This window comes from Dendropsophus ebraccatus, chromosome 1 (genome assembly GCF_027789765.1).
Source record: "Dendropsophus ebraccatus isolate aDenEbr1 chromosome 1, aDenEbr1.pat, whole genome shotgun sequence".
Classification (NCBI taxonomy): domain Eukaryota; kingdom Metazoa; phylum Chordata; class Amphibia; order Anura; family Hylidae; genus Dendropsophus; species Dendropsophus ebraccatus.
In genome coordinates, this window is record NC_091454.1 from 174,699,954 (window position 1) to 174,727,263 (window position 27,310).

The 27,310-nt window shown below is 43.6% G+C and overlaps 1 protein-coding gene across 1 annotated transcript in view; it reads right to left on the reverse strand.

The window, feature by feature from the left end:
- AKAP13 (A-kinase anchoring protein 13) overlaps positions 1–27,310 on the reverse strand; it is a 150,338-nt gene that overhangs the window by 67,073 nt on the left and 55,955 nt on the right. Inside the window, exons 4-8 of the mRNA XM_069984889.1 lie at positions 26,563–26,859; positions 20,230–20,413; positions 14,570–14,762; positions 9,074–11,300; positions 2,991–3,061 (exon numbers count right to left, since the gene is read on the reverse strand). Coding sequence (XP_069840990.1) covers positions 2,991–3,061; positions 9,074–11,300; positions 14,570–14,762; positions 20,230–20,413; positions 26,563–26,859 — 2,972 coding nt within the window. The remainder of the gene's footprint in view (positions 1–2,990; positions 3,062–9,073; positions 11,301–14,569; positions 14,763–20,229; positions 20,414–26,562; positions 26,860–27,310) is intronic.

A 27,310-nucleotide genomic window follows, 5' to 3' on the forward strand; every position in this document is an offset into this window, starting at 1 on the left:
CAAGTTAACACCCTGGTGTTAGTCACCAAAATTACCTCTAGCAGGAGGAACCCATCGCCTGCTAGCAAGCACAAAGTGCAGGGACTGTGTTCTCGACTGTACAGGACTGGAAGAGAATTTCCACTTTACTACATAATAAGTATAAGAGTAACATACAACTAGTGAGGATATAACGCTGAGCAAACAGTGGCAGCTGTAGTATAATGTGTATATTTATTTCTAAAGACCACATTACATAAATGGATGGTGTTATTAACAGCCAAATAAAATATACATTATAGTGTATATACTGGCAGTATGTGTCCTGCATAAATTACTTATTCATGTGAAAACATGAAACTTTGTAATCAGAGATATGCAGCATTTGAATACCAGGGGCTGAAGTTGTTAAACGCAGCTCTAATGGTATATTTACACAGACAGATTTATCTGACAGATTACTGAAGCTAAAGCCAGGAAAGGATTTGAAGAGAGGAAAAACTCAGTCTTTTCTTTATGACCTGTTCTCTGTTTATAGTCTGTTTCTGGCTGTGCCTTTAAAGCGACTCTGTACCCACAATCTGTCCCCCCCCAAACCACTTGTACCTTCGGATAGCTGCTTTTAATCCAAGATCTGTCCTGGGGTCCGTTCGGCAGGTGATGCGGTTATTGTCCTAAAAAACTACTTTTAAACTTGCAGCCCGTGCCCAACAGCCAGGGAGTATCTGTGCCCTAACTTTGCACCACCCCTCTGTCCCTCCTCCCCACCCTCTTCATCATTAGGAATGCCACTGAAACATTTTCTCCTGTCTGAACACTGCACAGGTGCCTAAACGATACAGCCCATGTGCTGGGCTGACACAGGGGAATAGTAGACAATAGGTGGGGAATAGTAGACAATCTGCCTGAAGCATTCCTAATGATGAGGAGGGCGGGGAGAAGGGACAGAGAGGTTGTGCCAGCCTAATGCATACACAATCTAAGCCCCAGCTGTTGGGCACGGGGCTGCCAGTTTAGAAGTTGTTTTTTAGGACAATAACGGCATCACCTGCCGAACAGACCCCAGGACAGATCTTGGATTAAAAACAGCTATCTGAAGGTAGAAGCTGTTTGGGGGGGGTCAGATTGTGGGTACAGAGTCGCTTAATAATCTGTCTGTCTAAACACACCATAGGGGTAGCTTCACACACTCTGTATCGCAGTGGATTTTCTGCTGCAAATACGCAGCTGATTTGATCTAAATAACTGAACACAGCATCAAATCTACTGCAGATCTGGTGTGTGTGAAGGCACCCTAAGGCTGCCTGGACTTTCAGGACACCATAGGTCTGCATCCAACCTCTTCAGTCACAGGTAATTAAATGCTGATTGGGTTCGAATGAACCTGTGCATGCTTGAGGTTCGCTCATCTCTATTTGTAACATATCTTATTCGTTGAAAATGGCATCTACCGGATCTCTCTGCAGCTTGCAGTTCCCTTTTCCTGCCTGGAGATTTACCATGGTAACACATGTTGATTTTAACGGAATATTGCAATCAAGGATATGCAATGTAACCACTGGGACCCACACCTATGTTGAGTTTGAGGAGCCGCTCCAGCCTGCTTAGTCCCCCAGAGGAACTTGGGAGGACAACTGGGCTAGCTGTGTAACCTTGAGCTACACTGCTGACAAAACTCAATACTCTAAACGATCCCCCTTCCCAATACCACCCTATGTCTAATATACATGTACAACCTATATAGTCTTCCACCCTTTCCCTGTTTTTTTTCTCATTCTTATCCGCTCTAGACAACTAAATTCATCTCCTCTGTGTCCACTCTGACCGTGCTCAGCTCCCTCTTTCCCCCTCCCTTTGTAGACACAGGACATGTGATCTCTTCTCTGGGGGCCGGGTAAGCTGTCTATTGACTTGGTAACCCGACCCCCAGGAAACAATCTGCACCTGATCACTGCTAGTCAATGTGCTGCTTTCTACACTTACATGTGTCCCTGAGCCTAGGATTCTGTAACATGAAAAGATGTAGTTCTCTCTCGGCTTGCTGTCAGTGAATGCAGGCATATGTACCAGTCTTTTGTTTCACAGCTCTGTATATTGTAAGTGTTATGGGTGTTCTTACAGTCTGTAGTGACAGCAGTGGGTGAGAAAGAAAGCTAAGGGGGCGAGTACACAAACGGAGATGCATGAAGGGAAATTTAGTTTCTAACTGGCTCTATCTTGGATATAGATCAGCTTTTAGAAAAATGTGTAACTCAGGAATGGAAGCAGCTAGAAATACAGGAGACTGCTCAAAATACTCAGAGGGGCTTTGTGAGTAAGAGCAGCTATCACTTCATTTTAGCTCTTAGGGTATATTCACACGAACGGGCTCACAGCGAGATTCTCGCTGCGAGCCCGGCAGGTCCTGGCAGTTCCCACACACTACATACTTGCTGCGGTCTAAACGACCGCAGCGAGTATGTAATTCTGCCGCCCTTAACCCCTTCTGCTCCCGCCCGGCTCCCCCGCTGTAAGCATACTTTACCTGTCCTCGCTGCACGGGTCCGGCGTCCTGCTCTCCCGTCCGGCCAATCAGTGGCTGCGGCTGGGCAACACACTAATTGGCCGGACGGTAGAGCAGGTGGAATACCCCTTTAAGGCCGTATTAGATAATCTAACTCACATTGTAAGTGAGCACTGATCTGCTAGATCGGCGCCTGCTTATTGAGCCTATAGTCAGCAGTTGGCCACACATCTCTTATTACACGGAGAGATGTGCAGCCGACAGAAGAGTATTTTTAAACATGTTGAAAGACAGCGATCAGCTAACCAGTTTGCTTGCTCAACTGCTGATTATGGTCTGAATTACACAGAGATATCTGCTTGATTTGGCCACACTGCAAAGAAAGAGTGCATATTTACAGAAATGTTGGAAACTAAAATGACAATCCTACAAGCAGATGAGACATTTCGGGCCGCAGCACACCTTGTCAGATGGATAAGGAACTTAACCAATGTTTGTCATGACTTACCACTTTTGTTCTGGGGCTTAAATGCAGTTTGGCGAAGTCCACTTCATCATCTCCTTTACCATCCAGACATTCTGCTGAAATACACAAAAAATATGAATGAATATACCAGATAAACAAGAAAAACAAAAAAACAACTGATGTATGCTGAACGGCACTGTGCGGCACTATGGCTCAAGTGGGTGCTTAACCTCAGGCGGTAAGACTCCGGACTCCCAAAGTAGTACAACAAATTCGAGAAGAGGTGGCACTCCAAATGGAAAACGAAGAATTTTAGTCACCCATTAGTGTGCGACGCTTCAATCTCCCAATTAGATCTTTTCAGGTGACTGAAGATCGAAACATTGGGTGAATAAAATTCTTCGATTTGACTTTAAATTGAAGTGCCACCTCTTCTGGAATTTGTTGTACTACAAGATATGTCTACATACATGATAACTAGAGATAAGCAAAATTACAGTAATAAAAAAAAGTGAAGTGATTCGTTGTCTCTGCAGTCCACTCATCAGCCTGCAGTCGTTCAACTCCGGTTGCTGGGAAGAGCTGGATCCAGTTCTGGGAAACTGGGAGAAGTTTCCCAGGACTGGATCCCGCTTTTCCCAGCACTCGTGGAGGAGCGGCAAGAGTTATAAGGCAGCAGGCTGATTAACGGATTGCAGAGATAACAAAACACTTCACTTCATTATTACTGAAAATTCGCTCATCCCCAACGATAACCATACAGTAGGCTGTGTCTACATATTAGGCTTCCATGTCAAATCCAGCATGTATTTTTTATAGAATCTGTGGCAAAAATCTGAGGCTTGCAGTAGGATCGGTGCTGCAGATGTACCAGGAGAGCAAACTGCTGCTTTTCCTTGTGGAATCAATGCAAATAATTACCATGGTAAGGACTCACGTACGATCCCAAACCCCTATCAAAGCCTGAACATGTGCACATAGCCTAAGGGCTCATAGACACACACGCATTTCCCAGACTAGCATGACACAAAGGCCTTTCTGCATTTATGGAGTGGTTTGTTAGCAATGGCTCTTCAGCTGTCCCAGCATACTCTGCAGCCTACAGCTTTCAGGCCAGGAGTTCAGAATAGCTGGACAATCACTGTAAGTAAATAAGGCATACACACTCCTATTTATGGTACATTGCAGTAGCGCACACACCTTGTGCTTGTTCACACCACTGAGAATGTACAAGATTCTCCAGGCATTAGCCAGCACATTGTTCTTGTGGGGGGTTCACAGAGTGGTTGTTTTACAAGACGAAAAAACTAACACTAAGCCTACAGGAATGACTACGAGTAACCGGAAAAACCTTTCTTTATGGGTTTCATGGGTTTTTAAGTAAAAGCTGGAAATGACTGACACCTATGACTGCTCCTACAAGTCTGCGCATGGATGTTGCACAAGAAAACTCAGCAGTGCTCTCAATGGGATGCTGGGAACCACCATAACCAGCATCCTATCAAAACTGCTTGCTTATAGAAAAAGTCTTCCAATTATAGCACTGCAGCTAAACTTCAATCTCCATCATGCCTTGACAGCCAAAGATCCAGAGACAATAGACTAGAGGGGACCCTATTTAATTGTATGGGAGATTTTTCAAGGCATGCCCTGTGACCCGTGCAGAGGTCATTGTGTATGGATGGGTGAGGCTGGGCTTTTTGCCTCACCAACTGTGAATGGCTTGATACCATCTTATCTAAATACTGGTGTCCAATTTCCTTTCAGGATCATTTTAAAATATAAATAGTAAACCATCCCAAAGGCTTATAGAGGGAGTTTGCTACTATTTGATAGTTATAGACAAAATGGTGTGAATTTTAGGCGTCTTTCAGATCTCTCCTGGGGCGAACCAGAAATTATTAGTATCCAGACAGTGAAACCTTCCAATAACACAAATAGGAAACAACTATGGCTTTATAGAACTGATGCCATGCTTTATCATGGTATGATTAATTCCTGATCTCTCCTACAAACCTTATTTACATGCAGCATACCTTCCACATGGGAATTTGGATTTTAATTACATTCAGTGAAACCTTTAGAGTATAAGCAGCAATGGCTGCATGTCATTGCTACGGGGCCAGTGCAAAATGGGGGCCCAAAGGCCCTGACTGGTATGTGGCCCTTTAACTCTAAACATTCTCGATGAATGGAAACCTAAAGGAGAGGGCTATGTTTCATAAACTGCTCTAATATGAACAGATGAAGTTACAGAATCTATCATGTGTCCCCTTCCCTGTATCCACCCCCTCCTTGTATACCCCCCTTCCCTGTATCCATCCCCTCCTTGTATACCCCCCTTCCCTGTATCCATCCCCTCCTTGTATACCCCCCCTTCCCTGCATCCATTCCCTCATTGGTTGAAGTTCATGGACATGTGTCTTTATTCAACCCTATTAAACTATGTAACCTGTGTGCACTGTGGCAGCCACAACACATCTACGCCAGCCCCTGGCGGTCTTAGATTTCAACTAATTTTGAAGACTAGGAGGCTATGCCCCCTTTCTACCCTGTAGGCAAGCAGAGAACGAGCTTTGCATAAAAAAATTGCATGTTTCCACCAATCTGTACTAGGTGCAGCTCTTGACACATATGCCCCATATTTGCCTAACATATCTGCTTCCTAGAGGCTGCAGTTTGTGCACCAGGGCTCGGCAGACTTGTATACATTCATTCATGCATTAAAATCAGTGTCGGGAGGTAATTTACTCCAATAATAACAATAATCTTCTGATCTTTCTTGGAAGGAAAAGCTCTGTTGCCAGTTGCCTAAACTGTTGCAGCAATTCCAAAAAAAAGCACCTCGCCCTGACCTGTGGGGAGGAACAAGCCCTGTTCAAAAGGAGACGTGCCGCCTCCTCCTCAATTATCACATAGCTCTGCTCTGACTTGTGTTTGCCCATTGAATGCTGGCATCAAATCACAAAATACCAGAAGGCATGAATACTTTGTGGAAGTCTTCAATACAATGATTTAGGAAGCTGACAATGATAAAGAATCCATTGTGCAGAGCTGAAATGGGAATGTCTACATAACAGCATGCAAACACACTGTATAAAGACCCAATGCACAATGCGAACGACTATGAACAGGCAGATAAATGGGGGGGGGGGGGGGATTCTTCTGTTGTTTTTGCTAACAGGGTCCATCAACAAAGAGTACATATGTTTGCATCCAAGGCATAGTGCACATGATGGAAGTAGGAGAAAGGCATGGGGTCTTTACATGGTTTGTATTGAAACCGTTGCTTTTGATCCACAGCAAAATTCACAAAACCTGCAGGTTTATTTCCACATTTTTTTTCTATGCAGCTTTTTTAAACGTCATCTACTTTGTAGCTAATGTATTTGCTGTGGAAACTCATGTGTGATGCTCACTAGTGATGTTTGTGCAGACCTGGCCGGATGTCTATCGCCCTACATAATAGGTTCTGAAAAGGTTGTATCACATGGTCTAAACCTGTGCGTAAGCAAGCACCTATCTACTAGATTGGCTTTTCCTTACAGAGCCCAATAGTGTCATTTATTAGAGACATTTATCGGAAAGATTATTGAAGCCAAAGCCAGGAACAGACTATAAACAGCGAACAGCTCATAAAGGAAAGACTAAGATTTCTCCTATTTTCAAATTCATTCCTGGCTTTGGCTTCAATAATCTATCAGATAAATCTGTCTGTGTAAAAAGACCTTTACACAGCTCAATATTCGTGATGTTCCTGCAGCCCTTTCTTTTAATCAGCAGTTGACCGCACATCTCTTATTGCACCAAGAGATCTGGAGCCTGCAGTGGATTTTCTACTGACATATTTAAAGGGGTACTGCTGGCAAACGTAAAAAACAGGGAGGGCATGGGTTGGTGAGAACAATATAATAGTTATACCTACCTGTCCCCCCTTGCCTCTGCAGTGTCACTGCTCATAGCTCATGGTAAATTTTCTGGTCCTGCTCAGAAATGTCTGCTCAGCCAGTCAGTGACTGAGGTGGGACACCTCTGAAGTCTGTCTGGCTGACCAAGCAGTTCCTGTGATGTTGTGACACAGAAACCAGGAGATAAAGGAAACCGAAGGTTGGCAGTGAGCAGAGGTCCTGCAGCTGCACCAGGACAGGGAAGAATAACTTCACTATCATGTTCCCGCTACCCTCTGCTCTTCCCGTTTTTACGTTTGTCCAGAGTACCCCCTTAAGGCCCTGGTCCACGGAACGATTATCGGCCGACATAGTTCATGACGGCTGATCGTTGCATCGTTTGTCTTTTAAGCATGTCGAAAAACAAACGACTGATAGCAGCGATCTGCTGAAGACCGCCACCAACCCCTATGGGCTGCCCAGACGATCTAGCGATCACCCAGGCAGCCCCCCCCCCGCGAGCAGCCCCTCCCACACTCACCCGCTCGCTGCCGTGTGCAATGGCGCTGGCAGCAAGCGGGCAATGAGCCCTCATTTGCTCCTCATAGTCGCCCGTTGGAATAGGGGCTTAAGCGTGAGTAATCAGCCAACAAGTGAGTATTTGCTCACTCATCTGCTGATTGCTGCCTCTATTACACAGGGAGAGACCAGCCAGATCTAGCAGATAATCTCTCTGTATAACAAGGCCTTAAAGGGGTTATCCAGCGCTACAAAAACATGGCCACTTTTTCCCCTCTCTTGTCTCCAGATTGGATGGGGTTTGACACTCAGTTCCATTGAAGTTAATAGAGCTTAATTTCAAACCACACCTGAACTGGAGACAAGAGAGGGGGAAAAATGGCCATGTTTTTGTAGCGCCGGATAACCCCTTTAAGCGAGCACTGATCTAGCAGATCAGCCAAGTGTAACCCCAGATGGTGTTAGTGGAGAGTCGGGAGCCCATTATACACATCTGGCAGTCAGCTAAACCCACTGGTGGCGAGGTTTGGCTGTATTTACTAAAAGGTGCATCAGCACCTTTAGAATATGACCACACGCGGTGGACACTACAGATGTTCCATACATATATCTGTGAAGATCTGCAGAATTTACTGTAGCAGCAGCAGGGAAAAAAAAACTCATTCACAGGCTGCAGAGAAAAAATCTACACAACAGCGACACAAAAAATGCAATCTGCGATATGTTAATGTACGTTATTAAAATTTACATTGTTTTATGAAACCCACAACAGCAGATTCTGATGTCAACTGAGAAAATCTGCAGGAAATCTAAAACATTAACAGACACGCTGTGGACTTCTAATCTGTGCCACGGCTCCATTTCCACAGGGGTTTTTGTGTAGATATTTTTCAGCACCATGTGGGTGAAATTAGTAAAATCTCACCCACTGCAAACGTAAATACACATAGGTCACAAACACTAATAGGCCAACAGTGTTTTACAGCAGAAGAACCCTTTTGCTTTACGGCAAAACAGCCCTAAATGACAAGGCAGGCTCTGATCTTATATAGGTGTCTATAAAGCAGTAGTCAGACCAGCCAGGCTGGAGGAAAACTAGGAGCTAGCGGCAATTATCTGTGCTCGGTGTCAGTTTTCAGCCACTCCTATAAAGAGCTGAAAATGTCATCTTTTCCACTTCTCCACAGAACAGCACTGTACTGGGGAGGAAAGAGAACATTGTGCAGCCAATGATCTATTTTAGAGCAAAATTCCCAAGAGTCATGTAGAGATATATACAGGTTACACATCTATGGCAATACAGCGTCTATTAGCAAGTGGAGAGCTCTTTGGTCAAAAGTACAATTATAATATGACAGATGAATAAGAACTAGTGCAAAGCATCTCGTACATGTTAGGAGAACTGTTTGTATGTGGGTACCAGGACTCCCCCACCAACCACCCTTCTGTGGGTCAGAAAATGACTGAGAGCCTTTGTCTCTTCTGGCACCCACTCACCCTCCTCCCTTCATAAAGCCAAGCTGACAGTCCATCACATGGATTGTCTGCCAGCAGTCATGTACAGTGCCCATGCGAGTGAGTGAGATAGAAGAGTTGTTGTCTGCAGCAAATCATCGGATAACTTATTTGCCAGCTTCAGTCAATGTTAAAGCTGAATCCTTTAAGCCTATATTCCATTTTACATAGCAGTAATATAATAAAGAAAAAAAGGCAAATTACCAGAGACTAATTCAGTGTCCGATATGCTGGGGCACAGAGTATCCTCTAAGTTCACAGATAAATCCAAGCCAGAGTCGTCGTCTTTTAGGATGTGAGGACTTGCACACAGTCCCTTCACATAATTCTCTTTATCCTGGAATGACTGTACGTTGGAGGACTGGGTGACTTCTTTCACCAGGATTTCTTGCACTGGTTTAACCGTCGCCATGCATAGATCTCCATTAGAACATATCAATGAAGTGTCCTCGGCCACAGCGTCTTCATGATCGGATAAGCAATCAACTGCCTGGGAGAACACATCTACGGTTGGCTCTTCCTCCTCACTGACAGACTTTTCGGAATCGCTGACGTCGGAGGAGGCGGTATCTTCACTGTCTGTAGATGCCGTGTCTGAAGTGGACTCACCATTGAGTAAAGTCTCCTCAGCTATAGGATGAAGTGATGCTCGTGGAGATTTTACCAGCTCAGGCTCATCCTCACCTCCTTCCTCCTCTGCTCCTGACTCCTTCAAAACTTTCTCGGCCTTTTCCTTTTCACCTGCATTTCCATCCTCTGAAGGTAGCCTGTAATCCTTAAGATCAGCTGAATTTTCACTCTGATCTAAAAATGATAAAATGACAGCGTCTTCCTCTATACATTGAGCGTCACCATCTCCCTTATGTTCACAGGTGAGCTGTCCGTGATCAGTGCTGGGCTCACTGGCGGCCGTCACGGCAGCCTCCTGCATTTCAATGCTCACATCAATGAGAACTGAATCTACTGTTAACACTTCCTGGTTTTGCAGGCATTCATAATTATTAAAGGGAGTGTCAGAGTCTTTGTTGAGCTCACTTTCAGCACATGGCAGTGTTTCATCTGCCTGCAGTGATGTGATTGGTGCAGCAGGTGGCAGTGTTTCTTGCTTTTCAGTCCTAACCTTTTGCTGCTCCTCATTCTCTTTTGGGACAGTGATTGCTGCATCCATCAGTTCTAAATTGTCATGTAGACCCGAAATGGACTCTATAGAGGGGGCTGTTTGTTCCACAAAAGTAACAGAATCAGATTTATTTTCAGCAATCTTCATTGCATTTTTATTAGACAAAGCAAGGGATTCCTCGGGCCGTAAAGTTTCGGGACAGGAATTCCCTATTTCTGGACTTGCACCTTCTGCAATCATGCTGTGCAGTTTAGCAACAGGAACCTCTGTATCACTGTGTGTTTGGGCGCAGTCACGTGACATGAAGTCTTTCACCATAGTTCCTGACAACACTTCCTCTGTAAGTGTATTATCCGTATTGTCTGTATTAGTAACCATCGATTTCTCACTAGCTGTAACTTCCAGCTCTTCCAAGCTTGCACTTATTATTGAAGCTGTCAGCTTCTCGGCTATGGTTTCTACATCTTTCCCATTTGTAAGTCCTATTGTGCCATCTTTAGGAGGGTCAGACCCCATGGCTAGGACTCCATCGACAACAGACAGGACTAGACTATGAGCAAACTGGTCCAAAGTTCTGTTTTGTGAAGCTCTCCTTTCATTTTCAGAGTCACTAGTCTTGCTGCAATCTGAAGCATTTAACACTTCAGATGCTAAGCACATACTTGGCTCTGCCTGGTCCAAGGAATCCCCAGAAACATTACTAGACTGGTTGTCTGTCCATACGGGCCCTGGAAGTGCTTCTATAGAGACTGCTTCCTGTTCACTACTCCCAGACTGACAGACTGTGTCGGTGGTGCCTGATGTACCAGTACAATAGCCAGACACTGACTGCCCCATGTTCACATCAGAAACAATCTGTGGCGTGTCTCTCCCTGGTTCAGCTTTCATTTCCTCACCTACGTTACCACTTTTGCACAGGGCTCTGAGGTCCAGGACAGTTCCAGTTGTAGTCATTCCAGTTTCCTCATTTGTGTTTTCACCGGAGAGAAGATTTTCAGCAGGCTGTTCCTCAGCGGAATAGCTTGGTACGTGTGGCTTTGTAACTGAACTATTCTCTGCCTTTACAATACACTCGGTCTCCTCCTCTTCCTCTTTGGGGTCAACATCTTGAGTAGAACTTGCATTGCCTCCACCCACTGTTTCCACCTCATTGTCAGATTCACCACAGGGCTTGGCACCTTCTTTCTCTCCTTGCAACACTCCAGTACTTGCTAGTGAGTCCTCAGTGTTACCAGCTGACAGCAAGACATCCTGGTGACATACATCAGATGCTTCTGCAGATGCGTCCGGCTGGGTTTTCATATTTGTGACCTGATAAAAACAAGGAAATATCATTAGCCCTTCTATTCACTGCTTATGTTCACTGTACATAGAAACAGAAAGGAAAATGCATTACACTATCAAGCCTCTAAGCATCATGGTGAGCAGGCGTACACCATACCTATACCTATATCTGTGGTATAATAAACCACTTCCTCCCACTGTTTGCTCTTCAGGGCTTTCAGTGAAGTTAAGCTGCAGCTACATGACATCATCCTAACATCATACAGACATATACATGACTACTGACAAAACACATTATTATATATATATATATATATATTCATATATTACACATACACACATATATACATACACTCACCGGCCACTTTATTAGGTACACCTGTCCAACTGCACGTTACCACTTAATTTCTAATCAGCCAATCACATGGCGGCAACTCAGTGCATTTAGGCATGGAGACATGGTCAAGAAAATCTCCTGCAGTTCAAACCGAGCATCAGTATGGGGAAGAAAGGTGATTTGAGTGCCTTTGAACGTGGCATGGTTGTTGGTGCCAGAAGGGCTGGTCTGAGTATTTCAGAAACTGCTGATCTACTGGGATTTTCACGCACAACCGTCTCTAGGGTTTACAGAGAATGGTCCGAAAAAGAAAAAATATCCAGTGAGTGGCAGTTCTGTGGGCGAAAATGCCTTGCTGATGCCAGAGGTCAGAGGAGAATGGGCAGACTGGTTCGAGCTGATAGAAAGGCAACAGTGACTCAAATAGCCAACCGTTACAACCAAGGTAGACAGAAGAGCATCTCTGAACGCACAGTACGTCCAACTTTGAGTCAGATGGGCTACAGCAGCAGAAGACCACACCGGGTGCCACTCCTTTCAGCTAAGAACAGGAAACTGAGGCTACAATTTGCACAAGCTCATCGAAATTGGACAGTAGAAGATTGGAAAAACGTTTCCTGGTCTGACGAGTCTCGATTTCTGCTGCGACATTTGGATGGTAGGGTCAGAATTTGGCGTCAACAACATGAAAGCATGGATCCATCCTGCCTTGTATCAACAGTTCAGGCTGGTGGTGGTGGTGTCATGGTGTGGGGAATATTTTCTTGGCACTCTTTGGGCCCCTTGGTACCAATTGAGCATCGTTGCAACGCCACAGCCTACCTGAGTATTGTTGCTGACCATGTCCATCCCTTTATGACCACAATGTACCAACATCTGATGGCTACTTTCAGCAGAATAATGAGCCATGTCATAAAGCTAGAATCATCTCAGACTGGTTTCTTGAACATGACAATGAGTTCACTGTACTCAAATGGCCTCCACAGTCACCAGATCTCAATCCAATAGAGCATCTTTGGGATGTGGTGGAACGGGAGATTCGCATCATGGATGTGCAGCCGACAAATCTGCGGCAACTGTGTGATGCCATCATGTCATCTGAGGAATGCTTCCAGCACCTTGTTGTATCTATGCCACGAAGAATTGAGGCAGTTCTGAAGGCAAAAGGGGGTCCAACCCGTTACTAGCATGGTGTACCTAATAAAGTGGCCGGTGAGTGTAATATATATATATATATATATATATATATATATATATATATATATATATATATATATATATATATATATATATATATATACACACACACACACACACACACACATATATAAATGTTATAAATATCTACAATTTTCCCTACACTATCCATGGAGGGGGAGGTGCTTCAAAAATGGGTACTAATGCTGGGCACAGAAAAGTGAACTTTTGGGGTGCGAATCAGACTTATCTGAGTGTGAATATAAGGATAGGGGTCCTTTTACATAAATCAATCTTCACTAGAGATGAGCGAACCTGGAGCATGCTCGAGTCCATCCGAACCCGAACTTTCGGCATTTGATTAGCTGGGGCTGCTGAACTTGAATAAAGCCCTAAGGCTATGTGGAAAACATGGATACAGCCAATGACTATATCCATGTTTTCCAGAAAACCTTAGAGCTTTATCCAAGTTCAGCAGCCACCGCTAATCAAATACCGAACGTTCGGGTTCAGATGGACTCGAACCTGAACCCAGTTCGCTCATCTCTAATCTTCACCCATCTGTGTTCGCAAGAGTGCGTGAAATCAGCAAGATCCGTGCTTGTTTGCAGTTTAGGTAACACAACTAATCAAGCAGCCAGGCCACAAACAATTTTGATCATGCAGCCATTTAAATCTACAATAATAATAAATATTATAAAAATAATAATAATCAGCCTGCGTGAATGGGCCTTAAAGATTACCTGTCATTAGAACAAACTTCTGATATGTTATACACATGTCAGAGGTTTATATCAATGGTGGAAATAAAAAGAAAGAAAAAAGGCAGAGCACCTCAAAGTAGTTTTTCCTAGTAACACAATAACGTGATAGTGGGTCAAGAAAATCGCTCATCTCCTGGGGTTGAGGAACCCAGAGCCACAACACCCACAATTGCATGTATCAAGTGTGTGAATCACACTTAAACGCATTATTTTTTGTACATAATAAATTGTATTTGCATTGATCTTCTGGATTACTGAAAGTCTTATTTTGGGAGTGCAATCTCTGGGTCAATTTTTTTGGCTGAAGCTTTTCCATTTATATCAATGCTGCTAAGGCCCCCATATATCGCTGACATGAAGGTGCTCCTTTATAATTCCATCAATTGGCACAATGTGGCTATAACATGTCAGAAGTTTGTTCTAATGACAGGTATGCTTTAAGGGCTAGTCTTTCTTAGCAGGAAATCCCTGAAAATTCCACAGCAGTGGAAGTCTACACCAGAGGCATCAAACTCATGGCCCTCCAGCTGTTGCGAAACTACAATTTCCATTATTCATGGACAGCCAAAGCTTTAGCTGTCCAGGCTTGATAAGAATTGTAGTTTTCCAACAACTGAAGGTGCCATAATTCGACACCTGTAGTCTAGACCCTATCCACACGTAGTGTACCATAATCTGCAGTACAGAATTCACACCACACATCTGCAGCAGTACCATAATCTGCAGTACAGAATTCACACCATACATCTGCAGCAGTACCATAATCTGCAGTACAGAATTCACACCATACATCAGCAGCACATATCCCCAGTCTTCAACAAATAAACCACTAGCAATTAATATACACACATATTAGGGTACACAGTGACTCACTAGTAATAGGGGATATATATCATATATGAACTGTCGATCCCTGCCTACCGTAGGTTATAGCAATGCCTAATGGTACTGTATATGGGAATATTAACAGTATCATTTCACCCTTCACAATGACTTACCGGACACTGAGTATGACTCTCAATGTAGCCTCTTAGCTCTTCAATGCAGTTCTCCATTGTTTCATGGGACTCCACTAGGGACTTCTTAGTCAAGGTATAAACATTTAGTCCATAATGGTGTTGTACCCAAAAGTCACCAGAATGTTCCACATGAGAATCATCAGTATCAAGAACTATATTTTGGGGATCCACGCTAAAGAAAGAAGGAAAAAAAACAAACAAAATCATAAATTAATAGGCTACTGAAATAGAATACAAATATACATTACAATGCAACAAATACAAAATCATCTTAGTATTGAATGCATTAAAGTACCGTACTTCCGATCAACAGGAAATACGTTTGAACGACTTCATTCTATAGTAAAACTGACATGTTATGTTCCTCAAGTCAGTAGGGGCAGCACACTGATTGGCCGAGCAGGACGTGCAGACACCGGGAGCCCCGAAGCAAGCAGGAGCAGGGACCCGGTAATGTATAGTGTCCAGCCGGCGGTGGGGTTAACGGGGCGGGCTGCGGACAAACTCGCAGACAAACTCGTTTGTCTGGCATTGAAAGTATAGGGCCGGGATCCGCTGCGGATCTGGCAAGTGGGTTTGTACCCTAAAGAATGATTGATACCCAGGTGCTATATATAATGCTTAAAGCGACTCTGTACCCACAATCTGTCCCCCCCAAAACACTTGTACCTTCGGATAGCTGCTTTTAATCCAAGATCTGTCCTGGGGTCCGTTCGGCAGGGGATGCAGTTATCGTCCTAAAAACAACTTTTAATCCTGCAGCGCTGTGTCTAACGGCCGGGGCTTACATTTGTATATGCATTAGGCTGGCACCACCTCTCCGTCCTTCCTCCCCACCCTCCTCATTATCAGGAATGCTCCAGGAACATTTACTGCTGTTTGAGCTTTGCATAGGTGTATTAACGATTCAGCCCATGTTCATTATACACACAGGTGGGGAATAGGAAGCAATCTGCCTAGAGCATTCCTAATGAGGAGGGTGGTGGGGAGGAAGGACAGAGAGGGTGTGCCAGTCTAATGCATATACAAATGTAAGTCCCGGACGTTTGGCACAGCGCTGCCGGATTAAAAGTTGTTTTTATGACGATAACTGCATCCCCTGCCGAACAGACCCAGGACAGGTCTTGGATTAAAAGCAGCTATCCGAAGGTACAAGTGGTTTTGGGGGGGGGGTCAGATTGTGGGTACAGAGTCGCTTTAAAGTGTCAAGAACTATATTCTTTACACAGAGATTTATCTGACAGATCATTGAAGCCAAAGCAAGGAACAGACTATAAACAGAGATCAGGTCTCTGTGTAAAGGCACCCTAAGTTTACAAATTCCTGAAACAAGCACAGCTACTTTCTTGCAAAAACAGCACCACGTCTGTCCTCAGGTTGTTTGTAGTATTGCAATTAAACTCTTGCAGTCCTGGGATGACCCCTTGAAATAAGTGATATGCAGGAAGGATAAAGCAGCTAACCTTCTGGGACAGAGATTTCTATATTTCTTACTTTGAAAGCAATACAGTTACAGACATGTACTGACTCTGGCACAGAGTGGTCAGGAAGCATCTCTGCCCTTGGCAGCAGTCAGATACAGTCTTATAATCTCCGTAATATGATTGAGCTGACATATCACGTGTGTATAATAGATATTCCATATTAAAGAAACTTCTCTTCATTAGAATGTCATTTCCTGGTGTGTCACTGATGGAAGAGCTAAGCTGTGCCCGTGCAGAAGGCAATCGCATCCCGCCAGCCACAACCCAATACACTTAATCAGTATTTGGAAAAGGCAACACAGGTCGCTCCCATGGTAACTCTTCTGGTCCCCTCCCAGAAGCTCAGTCATGCTAAGCAGCTATGGAAACAGGTAAGAAAACAAAGGCCTGGAATACATTAGGCCCTCTAAGCATTTTTCCTACTTTCAGTAAAGTTTGACTGAGTACAGATGAGGTGAACTAATTTCATCCCCAAAGCCAAGGTAATCATCATGCCTAAGCGACAGATATACCAAGTGCTACCAAAAGGAACATATATTATTACTATCTGCATTTATTATGCAGATCACAAAATACAGAGGAAAAAAAAATTCTGTTCAGTAGAGATGAGAGAACCTCAAGCACACTTGGAACTATCCAAACCGAGCATTTGATTACCGGTGGCTGAAGAAGTTTGACGCAGCCCTAAGGCTGGGTTTACACTACATTTATGCAATCCATTTTTTTTTAATCCGTTTTTTGCAAAACGGATGAAATACTGATGGATAAAACAGATTCATGAGTGTGATCTGTTTTCCATTGAATTTCATTATTAGAAAAAAAACAAAAACACAAAAATAAGGTCTACTACGTTTTTTTGTACGTTAAAATAACATCCGTTTTTTTTTAAATAGAATTTAATGGAAAAACGGATCAAAACAGATGCACACACATGCATCCGTGTTTTTTTTTGCCTAAGGCAGCCTGGAAAACATAGGCTGTATTTATGTTTTCCAGGACTCCCTAGGCCTGCATGCAACTTCTTCATCCAACTTTTTTTTTTTTAAATTTAGCACTTTTTATTCTAACCACTAGGTTCAGTTATAGGCTAACACTTCCTGTTCAGTGCAGATTACTTCCATCACAAGCAGGATTACAGTGAAATGTGACACTAGTATATAGATGAAACAGAATCATAACAATAGGTGATGCACAGAATTTTATATACATGACGGGAACAGCCATCTTGTCTGTGCAGATTTTAAAAGCAGTTAAAGGGAATGTACCATCAGGCCTGGGCTGAAGCACTGGAGGCGGGCCAACCCACCCGCAGTGGGAGGAAATCCCCGCACTTCTATGAGACGGCTCCATTGATTCTAATAGAGCCGCGTCATAGAGGGGCGGGGGGGGGGGGGGGGGGTGTCCTCCAACGGGGGTGAGTTGGCCCGCCTCCAGTGCTTCAGCCTGGGCCTGATGGTACATTCCCTTTAAGAGAACCTGGGGCTGACCCACTGACTACTAGAGTGTTCTAGGCATGCTCTGTGACCTGTGAAGAGCTTTCTTTTGATGGTCTTCCCATACATCTGGCCATGCATCTGACATCTAACATGCCAGATCCTTGTTTCGCCAACATCTGCCATTGGGAAACGTTCAGGAGACCCCAAACACAACATTAAATGGCAGGACAGTGTATGGACAGCTTTATGCCCGGACACTGTAGTTTTATCTCTTCTAATGTAATGCATAATAAATTATCAAAAAGAAAAACCTGCCTTTGTCGCCCCTATGAGTACATAGCATCATTTGCTATTGTGGGAGCTGTGCTGTGACTAGTCACAATCAGCAAAGAGTACAGTAAAAGAGTTTGCATTTCATCAATTCTTCCAACATTCATTCTCTGTAACAGTTAAAGTAGTGTGGCAGTTTGTCTGTAATAAGTGTGCTATACATCATCATCATCATCAGCAGCAGCTCACAGAAAGCAACAAATACTGATAAAATACACAAAGAAATAAGATATCCATGCACTACGGGGGAATAGAAGCCGTTATGATTACGTTACCACCCAAGATGTACCTTCCATTTATCTCCTTTTTAGATACCACAAAGCTCTCCTCTCGACAAGATGATGTTATGATAACGCCTGAAGGTGAACTTTGAGCAGTCACGAAAAATGTAGATTTCCTGCTTCACCCACAAGGGAGGGAGCAGGACTAATAACTGATCTGCAGAACGCTCTATCAGAAACTTTAGTAAACTAAAACACTAAACTCACATGAGATCACCATTGGCAAGGCAAACAAGACTCCACTGCTATTTCATAAAATACTAGGAATCTATGGGACATTTAAGATATACCACAGCTCAGGAAATAAAAGCACAATATGCCAGCCCAGCTCTGCCCACAGACAGGGGGAGTTACATGTACAGCTTTTTTTCTTTATTCACAGTGCAACAGATTTCCTTTCTCTACAAAGAGTATATAGGCTGAATCAATAAGAGAATATAGACAGGGGCGTAACTACCACTATAGCAGCCATAGCGGCTTTAACTGCAAGCACTCCTGACCAGAGCTAGCAGTTATGTAGTTATGACTTCACTTGACCGTTTAGTGGTCAGTCGGGGGGGGGGGGGGGGGGGGGGGGGGTAATCAAAAGTTTGCTATGGGGCCCAGCCATTTCTAGTTACGCACAATTTTTACTTTGTATGCATAATCTAGAACACCATTTTTAAATCTGTATTCTTATGGAGGCATTGTAAGAAATGCAATAGAGATCAGTGAAATAAGGCTCATCCTAACCATTATAAAAGGTGGCCAATGACTAGGTCGGTCCTCATTGGAGAAGAGAGTCCCAACCATATTTTGGCTTGGTCAACTGTGTGTAATCTAAATTAGTGAAAAAAGATAAGTGACCTAGACAAATCTTAAGGCCCTATTCCAAGGAACAATTATCGACCCTATTCAGCCGATAATCGTCCCGTGGAATAGAAGGCAACAATCAGCCGACATCGGTTATGACGGCTGATCGTTGCAGTCGGGCAGCAATCTACTGCCCTTGCTCCGTGGAATAGGATGGGCGGCAGCAGACCGCCACTATCCTCAATTGGTTGCCCAGACATCCTAGTGATCACCCGGGCAGCCCCCAGCAGATCCCCATGGCCCCTTCCACACTCACCCACTCCAGCTGTCAGCTGTCCAGCTATCACACGGGGCGGCATCGAGCGAGTGAGTGTGGGAGGGGCCGCAGCGGGGGGGAGGGGCCGCAGCGGGGGGGGGGGGGGTTGGGGGCGATGGGGACAATTATCTGCTGTTACGGAATACGGCCTAAAATTGTTACGTGGAATAGGGCCTTTAGGCTACATTTACACACCTGTAGTGCAGCCCGCGGCAGCGGCCCGTATTACGAATGTGCATCTGTAGTGCTTTGTGCTTCACAGAGGACTACATTGCAACTTCATAAGCGTAGCAATCCGTACACACACGGACGTGTGAACAGGGCCATTGAATACCATAAGCTCTATGTTCTGTCCGCAATTGCGGACAGAACAGATGTGTGAATGTAGCCTTAGGCCGCCAAAAAAAAAAAAAAAAAAAAAAGGGCATGTTTAAATGTGGACCGCATTTTGCAGCACGGATCACTACTGTAATGAGGCGCAATGTAGTGCTCCGTAAAGCACGGAGCACTATAGATGCACATTCATAGTGCAGGCCGGGTCCGCAGTCACAGGCTGCACTACGGATGTGTGAATGTAGCCTTATATTCTATCCAGAAAATAAGGACCATGGTCTGCCAGTTCTCCCAGACAAAGCTTTATGATTTCCTGTAAAGCCAACTTCACACATTGCTAGAGTGCAAATCACCATAATTCTGCTCAGGGTATTTTGGCTACAAAATGTTTAAATATGAAATTTTCTTTTGATATATCTTACCTTGAATGAAAAATGCAAACCACCGCAAAACATGTGGTTTGCCACTAGGTGGTAGGATGTGTGGTACACTAGTGCTGTGTGTAGAGCAAGCACCAAGGTTTGATTTTTATGTATAATGGAGGTTTAATAAAACTATAGCAGTCTGGGGATTCATAAGCAAAAAAACTAAGTAAATAGTTATATTACTCTCATTAAATCATACCTATGGCAATTCTGTAAATGTACATATAAATTGTATGACCTACTCTGTTAACAGGTGGTGCAACTCCAGGAAGCGTCTCTCCAATGCCAGGGTTACAGGTGTAGCTCCTTCGCTATTGGCAATAGCCAGTGATGTTCTCCCTCCTGGTTGTTCCAGAAGAAACTTTGACAATGCACAGAGGCCAAGCCTTGCAGCAAAGTGCATTAATGTCTCCTGTCCAGGTCCATCTGAAAGACAACAATATCACTCAGTCAGTCATTCTATACATGAATGGACGAAAAAAGGCTTAAACTTTTTCCCTAGAAAAAATTTAAAATTGCATGAACCTCACCAGGTAATCTGCCCTTTCCCTCTGATATGGATGAAACAATCAGCATATTTATCTGACGTGAAGCAGACAGAAGGAGGCGAGATAGCAGGACATGATGTTAGTATGTGATTAGAACTTATGATTCTCTGACTCTTATGGTCTTAAAATAAAGATGGAGAGCATGGTGAGGCACATCTTCCTATATTCTACTACAGGTGGGCACTATCCTGTTCCAGTCCCCTGCCTTCCTCTTGCTCGGTCTCTACATCCTCAGAGTGGCTGAGTACTGTTCTAATACAAGCGTGCTGCATCAATTCACATGAGAAACAGCCCCGGGCACTCCCACAGACTCCAAACACGACTATGTATACAGCTGCAACCAAGGACGCAGCTGTAAAAAAAGGAGTTCCTGTCCCCGTCCTGTGTTTTATCTCCTTCATCGACACATCAGTTAGTGCCTTACTGAGCAGCATATTGGCGGGCACACACCATTTCCTACACTGTGTGTGCACAACCTATACAGTGAGGAAGAAAAACTCTTCTCACCCTGATAAATCCCAGACAGATCATTTTATTTTAAAGGGGTTATCCAGCGCTACAAAAACATGGCCACTTTCCCCCTACTGTGGTCTCCAGATTGGGTGGAGTTTTGAAACTCAGTTCCAAGGAAGTAAATGGAGCTTAATTGCAAACCGCACCTGAGCTGAAGACAACAGTAGGGGGGAAAAGTGGCCATGTTTTTGTAGTGCTGGATAGCCGCTTTAATGCATCAAATTGAAAACAAAATAAACCTTAAACTGCATCAGGGAATCTGTCAAAATAGGACGCAAATATACACATGCACAGTCAGGAACTGACCCGTTTGACTTCAATGGCCCTAATATAGCTGGCTAGTGACTACTTAGGGTCTTTTCGGGTCAAAAGTGCAACACACCTCACTTTTGAGTGAAACATGTATACATTTCGTAAATGACCCGAACATAGTCACTAACTGACTACAACTGGGCCATGGAAGTCAATGGGGCCTGAGCCTGTCTGTACATGTATAGGTAAATATTTGTAAGGTTGATGATATGGGGGGGGGGGGGGTGACGTATGATCAGAGGTTGATCATTACGCTATTTTCTGACAGCATCTGATGAAGGTGCTATCACACAGCACTTTCCATTAAAAGGGGCCATCTCATCCTGACAGCATTTGCATGTGTGCCTTGTTAGCAAAGATGGATGCCATAAAGGGGGTCATCTGGTTGAGAACAGACCTCTTAAAAGCTGCATTGTGTAGGGTCTCATGTAGCAGAAGCAGACTGAAAAAAATATACCATTTGGAAGGGATTTCTAACCAATGGTCATATAATTTTGTATGCAAAATGGTGTGAACCCTCCTCCCCTGTCACTACCCAATAACATCACATACATGTATTAGGAGCAGCCATCGCATTCCTAGGTGATTTTAATAAAATTACCTTGAATATAGAAAGAGCGCTATCAGTTTCATAATTCCCTTAAAAGTGCTTTTTATCCCATCACTATAACATGGGATATTAGGGATACCGCTTAGATGGGACCAGAAATACATTGCAGATTTTCCTTTGTGGTGGCTCACCTGCATGTCCTGATCAGCAACCAGAGCTGTAGCTGTTCCCTATTTAGCAGCTGGCTGGATATACTGAGTCATGAGACACATTCCACATCCACAGTTCATAGATGGGTGTCTCATGTGCGAGGTGTGAATGCAAATATCTACATAGATAAATATGGAACCTTATATAACATGTCACATGACCATCTCCCTAGATTTTACAATATACAGAATTAAACTACAATATATGAAAAGGTAAACGGCCTAAAGTAATACTCCAAAGGAAAAAAAATAGTATTATTTCAATCCAAAAAAAAAAAAAAAAAGTTATATAACTTGGCAATTAACATATATTAAAGGACTGTTTCTATCATAGCTGGTTGTTCCCTATGCAAAGGATATACACCTTATTAGGGACCACTGAACAGTGTCTAGACAAGGGGGCATGGTTAAAAGAAGCGGTAAAGTGAAACAGATATATTATTTTGACACGCTTACCTTTCCGCTGTGATCAGAGAATTCAGCAGCAGTGGGATCCACTTCCCAGCTGCCACTAACCCATAGAGTGTGGCCTCATAGCATTATGTTGTTGAAAGTAGCCATTAAAAGGATACAGCCGGGGAGTGGTTTGCACGGCTGGCGCATTCTCTCCTCGGCTACTTCTCCTGATCACAGTAAGTCTCAGCAGCGAATCTCACTGCGACCAATAATTTTTGCCATGCCTGATGACTAGAGATGAGCAAACCAGGTTTGAGTTCGAGTCCATCCAAACCCGAACGATCTGCATTTAATTAGCTGGGGCTGCTGAACTTGAATAAAGCTCTAAGGTTGTCTGGAAAACATAGATACAGCCAATGACTATATCCATGTTTTCCACATAGCCTTTATCCAACTTCAGCAGCCACCGCTAAACAAATGCCGAAAGTTGGGGTTCGGATGGACTCGAGCATGCTTGAGGTTCGCTCATCTCTACTGATGACATAACCACAAAAATCAAAGTTCAATAGGACCATGAGGAACCATCCACTAGTAGTGTAGAAAGGTGAATGCACGTGGAACAGCTGACAATCTCAGCTGTCAGAAGTAGCGAATCAGCTCAATAGTATACAAAGTACAGCAAAACCCCAAACATTTATAACATGTGTAGTTACAGAAAGCAACTTTTGACCTGTCTTTATTAAAGTGTCACTGTCGTTTAAAGTTTTTTTGCAGAAATCGAGAGTAGAGGCAATTTTAAGAAACATTGTAATTGAGTTTATTAGCTGAAAAAAATGCATTTTTATCATGAAAAAGCAGTTTGAAGCTCTCTCCCTTGTCTATGGAGGAGGGAGGGAGATGAGGCACCAAAACAGGACAACAAAGAGTTAATTTATAGCTACATCACCAGGCTCTCTTCTCTGAGGTCAGCACTGACCTCTCGGACCTCTGAATAGCAGCTTTCACACAGGTCTCGCTGTGTAATCCTTTGTTCTCTGCTCTCTGTTGCCGACTAATCTTCTCCTCCCCCTCCCCTCTCCATAGAACAGGCAGGGCCCGACTGATGTAAAAGAGTAGAGATTTCCTGAGGGGGAGACCTGGGAAAGTCTTTTTGAATGCATATAATGGCATATTTGCCAATTACAAAGTTTCTTAAAGTCGCCTGGACTATTGATTTCTGCCAAAAAATGAAACAGTGACACTTTAAGCAAACAAATCCAGCAATGACATGAAGAGGTATGTATATGAAAAATAATATACACTAGTCACCAATCACTAAGGCAGGGAAGAAGGGAGGGAGGATACAGCGGGGGGGATGGTACAAGGTGAGACATGGAACCACAGTGTACAGTGTTTATACATAGCATAACATGCTTTACATGTACCCCAAAAGTGTAGAGAAAAAGAGTCTGGATCATCATGTGTGTAATGGAAGGAAGTGATGTTAGGCCAATCAGAGAGGAACTACAATGATCAAGTGCCGGCGGAATCGCTCTATTGATGTGATACATGGGCAAGCAACAGAAGAATAAGAGAAAGAAAAAGAAAAAAGGCAAAACACCAGGCAAGTATGGTGCAATGAAGGAAGATCGAAATGACACTTTCTGTACCTAGACATGCAATAAACCTTCGGGTGTTTGCTGTACTTTGGATGGGGTTGGACCCCTTTGCTCTTGTATTCCTGATGACATGTCAAAAGTTATTTTTAATGACAGTGACTCTCTAAGTGCAAAAAAAAAACAATGGTGTAAAGTAATTCAGCCAAGATGAGCAAGAGAAAGTGCCTAACATGTCTCCCTAGTCTAGTGCTAAAGACAGGATTAATAAATCTCCTCCATTGTTCACCAATGTGTATATGAAAACAGAGGCAGAGTTAATACACCTGCAGCAATGTGACATGTCTAGAATATACAGAGAAGGTTGTGTCTATTCTTCTCCTAGTGGGAGATCTCCCAGTGCTGTAAATAGAGGCTCCCGGGCGCAGTACATTTGCTTGCTTTAAGTGTCCTTGGCCGCCTCGTATTGTTGTGATGTGCAGCAGCCTCACAGATGCGAAGTTCAAGGCGAGTCGGGAAATGGGAGCCGGGGCTGTTTAGACAGCTGAACTGGTGTAAACTGACAAATGTGTTTAATGCGCCTGGTGACAGAAACCACCCACTGGATCTGCGCTCTGTACAAGATACTGGAATCAACTGGAAGATAATGAATTATTTCCCTCTATAAATGTAGAGGCCGTGTGACAGCCTTAAATATCCTCCACAAATGTGCACGGACCTAGGAAACCCCTGCAGGGTCTGACTATATTCCCATCAAAGCGGGAACTGCACCTGCAGAAACCATCCACAATATGTTGGGTTGTTAACAAACAGAAGAAAATCATAAGGAAGTGGTGGGAGCTGTGTTACAGACCTTCTTCTCTTGGCTATTGTTAAGGGTGCCTTCACACCTACCGTATCGCAGTAGAAAATCCGCTGCAGATCCGCAGCGGATTTAACTAAATGAATGAACACAGCACTAAATCCGCACTTACAAATCTGCTGCGGATCCGCAGCGGATTCGACAGTGCGTATTTAATGCTGTGTTCATTCATTTAGTTAAATCTGCTGCGGATCTGCAGCGGATTTTCTACTGCGATACGGTAGGTGTGAAGGCACCCTAAACTGTCACAGTCGTATTTTTTTATTTTTGCAGAAATCAATAGTCCAGGCGATTTTAAGAAACTTTGCAACTGGGTTTATTAGGCCCCCCTTCCTCTTTCATTCACTGTTCAGTATCAGGAAATCTTGACTCTTTTACATCAGTCGAGCCCTGTCTAACCTATTGAGAAGGGAGGGGAGAGGAGGGAGATTAGTCGGCAGCAGTAAACAAAGGATTACACAGCGGGACCTGTGTGAAAGCTGCTATTCAGAGGTCAGAAAGGTCAGTGCTGACTTCAGAGGAGATAGCCCGGAGATGTAGCTGTTGATTAACTCTTTGCTGTCCTGTTTTGGTGCCTCATCTCTCTGAACCCATTCAGTCTCCATAAGAGAACCATGAAGACAGGGGGGGGGGGAGCTTCAAACTGCTTTATTGGCTAATAAACCCAATTACAAAGTTTCTTAAAATCGCCTGTACTATTGATTTCTGCTAAAAAGTAATATAAACGAAAGTGACAGTTTAACGGGTGCTGTGAAACACTTCAGTCAGTGGCTTTTGCTTTGGGCATTACATGGGTGTACCCCCATATTATCACATAATCATATGAGAGCTGGACAATCATTATGGCAATGAACCAGAGAGATAAAACTACCCCAAAACCAGACCCCATGAATGTGGTGTAAACGTGGGTAAATTATTTTTTTGCTTAGAAAGTGGACAACCCTAAAAAGGTAGCCCTACAACAACATTAACAGCTGTCACTTACAACTATTCCTTCCATTCTGCCCACATACACGCACCTAGGGTTCAGGTGTTCTCAATTGGGAGTAATTTGGTTGAACACATTACATTAAAGTTGGCCAAACTTGCTGATTTCAACAGGATCAGCTGACCATGTGCATAGGGACCTCTCAACTCTCCCCCAAAAATAGATGTCAGGTAAGAGAATGGTCAGTTAGATTTCAATATACCCAATTCTTTGTGTCTTCATGGGAGGAGCCCAAAGTGTACATTCGTACGTATGTCAGGATAGGGAAAATTAGTGTCAGGTATACAAAAATACAGAATTCTCAAACATTTTGCCACATTACGGAAACCAGTCATCTCTTTCATACTGCCTGATCTAACAGTTATGAGGGAAGGTCCCAGTGGCTTCACCTCGAGCCCCCGACTTTGACTGATATCTCCTTGAGGGAGAGAGCTATCAATCAAGGCTGATGTAGCTGGAAGAAACCACCAGGGACCACCCGATTACTTTTTGTACAGGCAGCATGCACAAAAGTAAAAACGACTACCATAGGGCCGATGCCAGACACCCTTTTCCCTAAGGAATATAAAGTACCTTTTTATCATAACATTTTACAGTATTACCTGTTCTACTTGGGGATTCTCCCAAAACGTTCCACCCACTGGGTAGCTGTAAATGTCGGAAAGCCAACGTGATCTTTTTATCCAGTACGGCTGCATCCCTTGGAGATGATCTTGATCGACTCAAAAAGAACTTGGCAAACAGCAGAGCTTGCTGGTTACCAACACTGGACGCTAGAAATTGAGCTGACTGATATGCCTCGTCTTTGATGAACTCAAAGTCTTCCTGCGCCACTATGGCAGACAGACCCTTCTTAGATACAAACAATAGGACCTTTACTTGTTCACAGCAGTCATGACCTACGGAACACAAAGAAAGAAAAAAAATGATGAGGAAGACAATACTGTATAAGACATGTCTGCATTGCTTGTTTATGACACTGATGCATGTTTCACTGCAACCCAAGATACATGGCTTACCAATATAGTATAATTGGTATGTTATATAGAAGTATACAATGTTGTATTGCCTCCAGCTTCCCAGCATCTCCCTCTGTCCCAAAACAACATATCATCCTATGCTGACCCAGAAAGCTTGGTTGGATCTCGTCGTCTCTGAGCTATCTCTTGCCTCTGTGATGTCACCATCTCTGAGCAGCCCCTACAGCCAAAAATCACAATCTCCCTATAATATGCAAAATTATTTGCATAATATATATATATATATATATATATATATATATATATATATTTTTTTTATTAGGACATTTAGGAAGCATGTGTGTGTGTGTGAGGTGTGTTTTCAGCATGC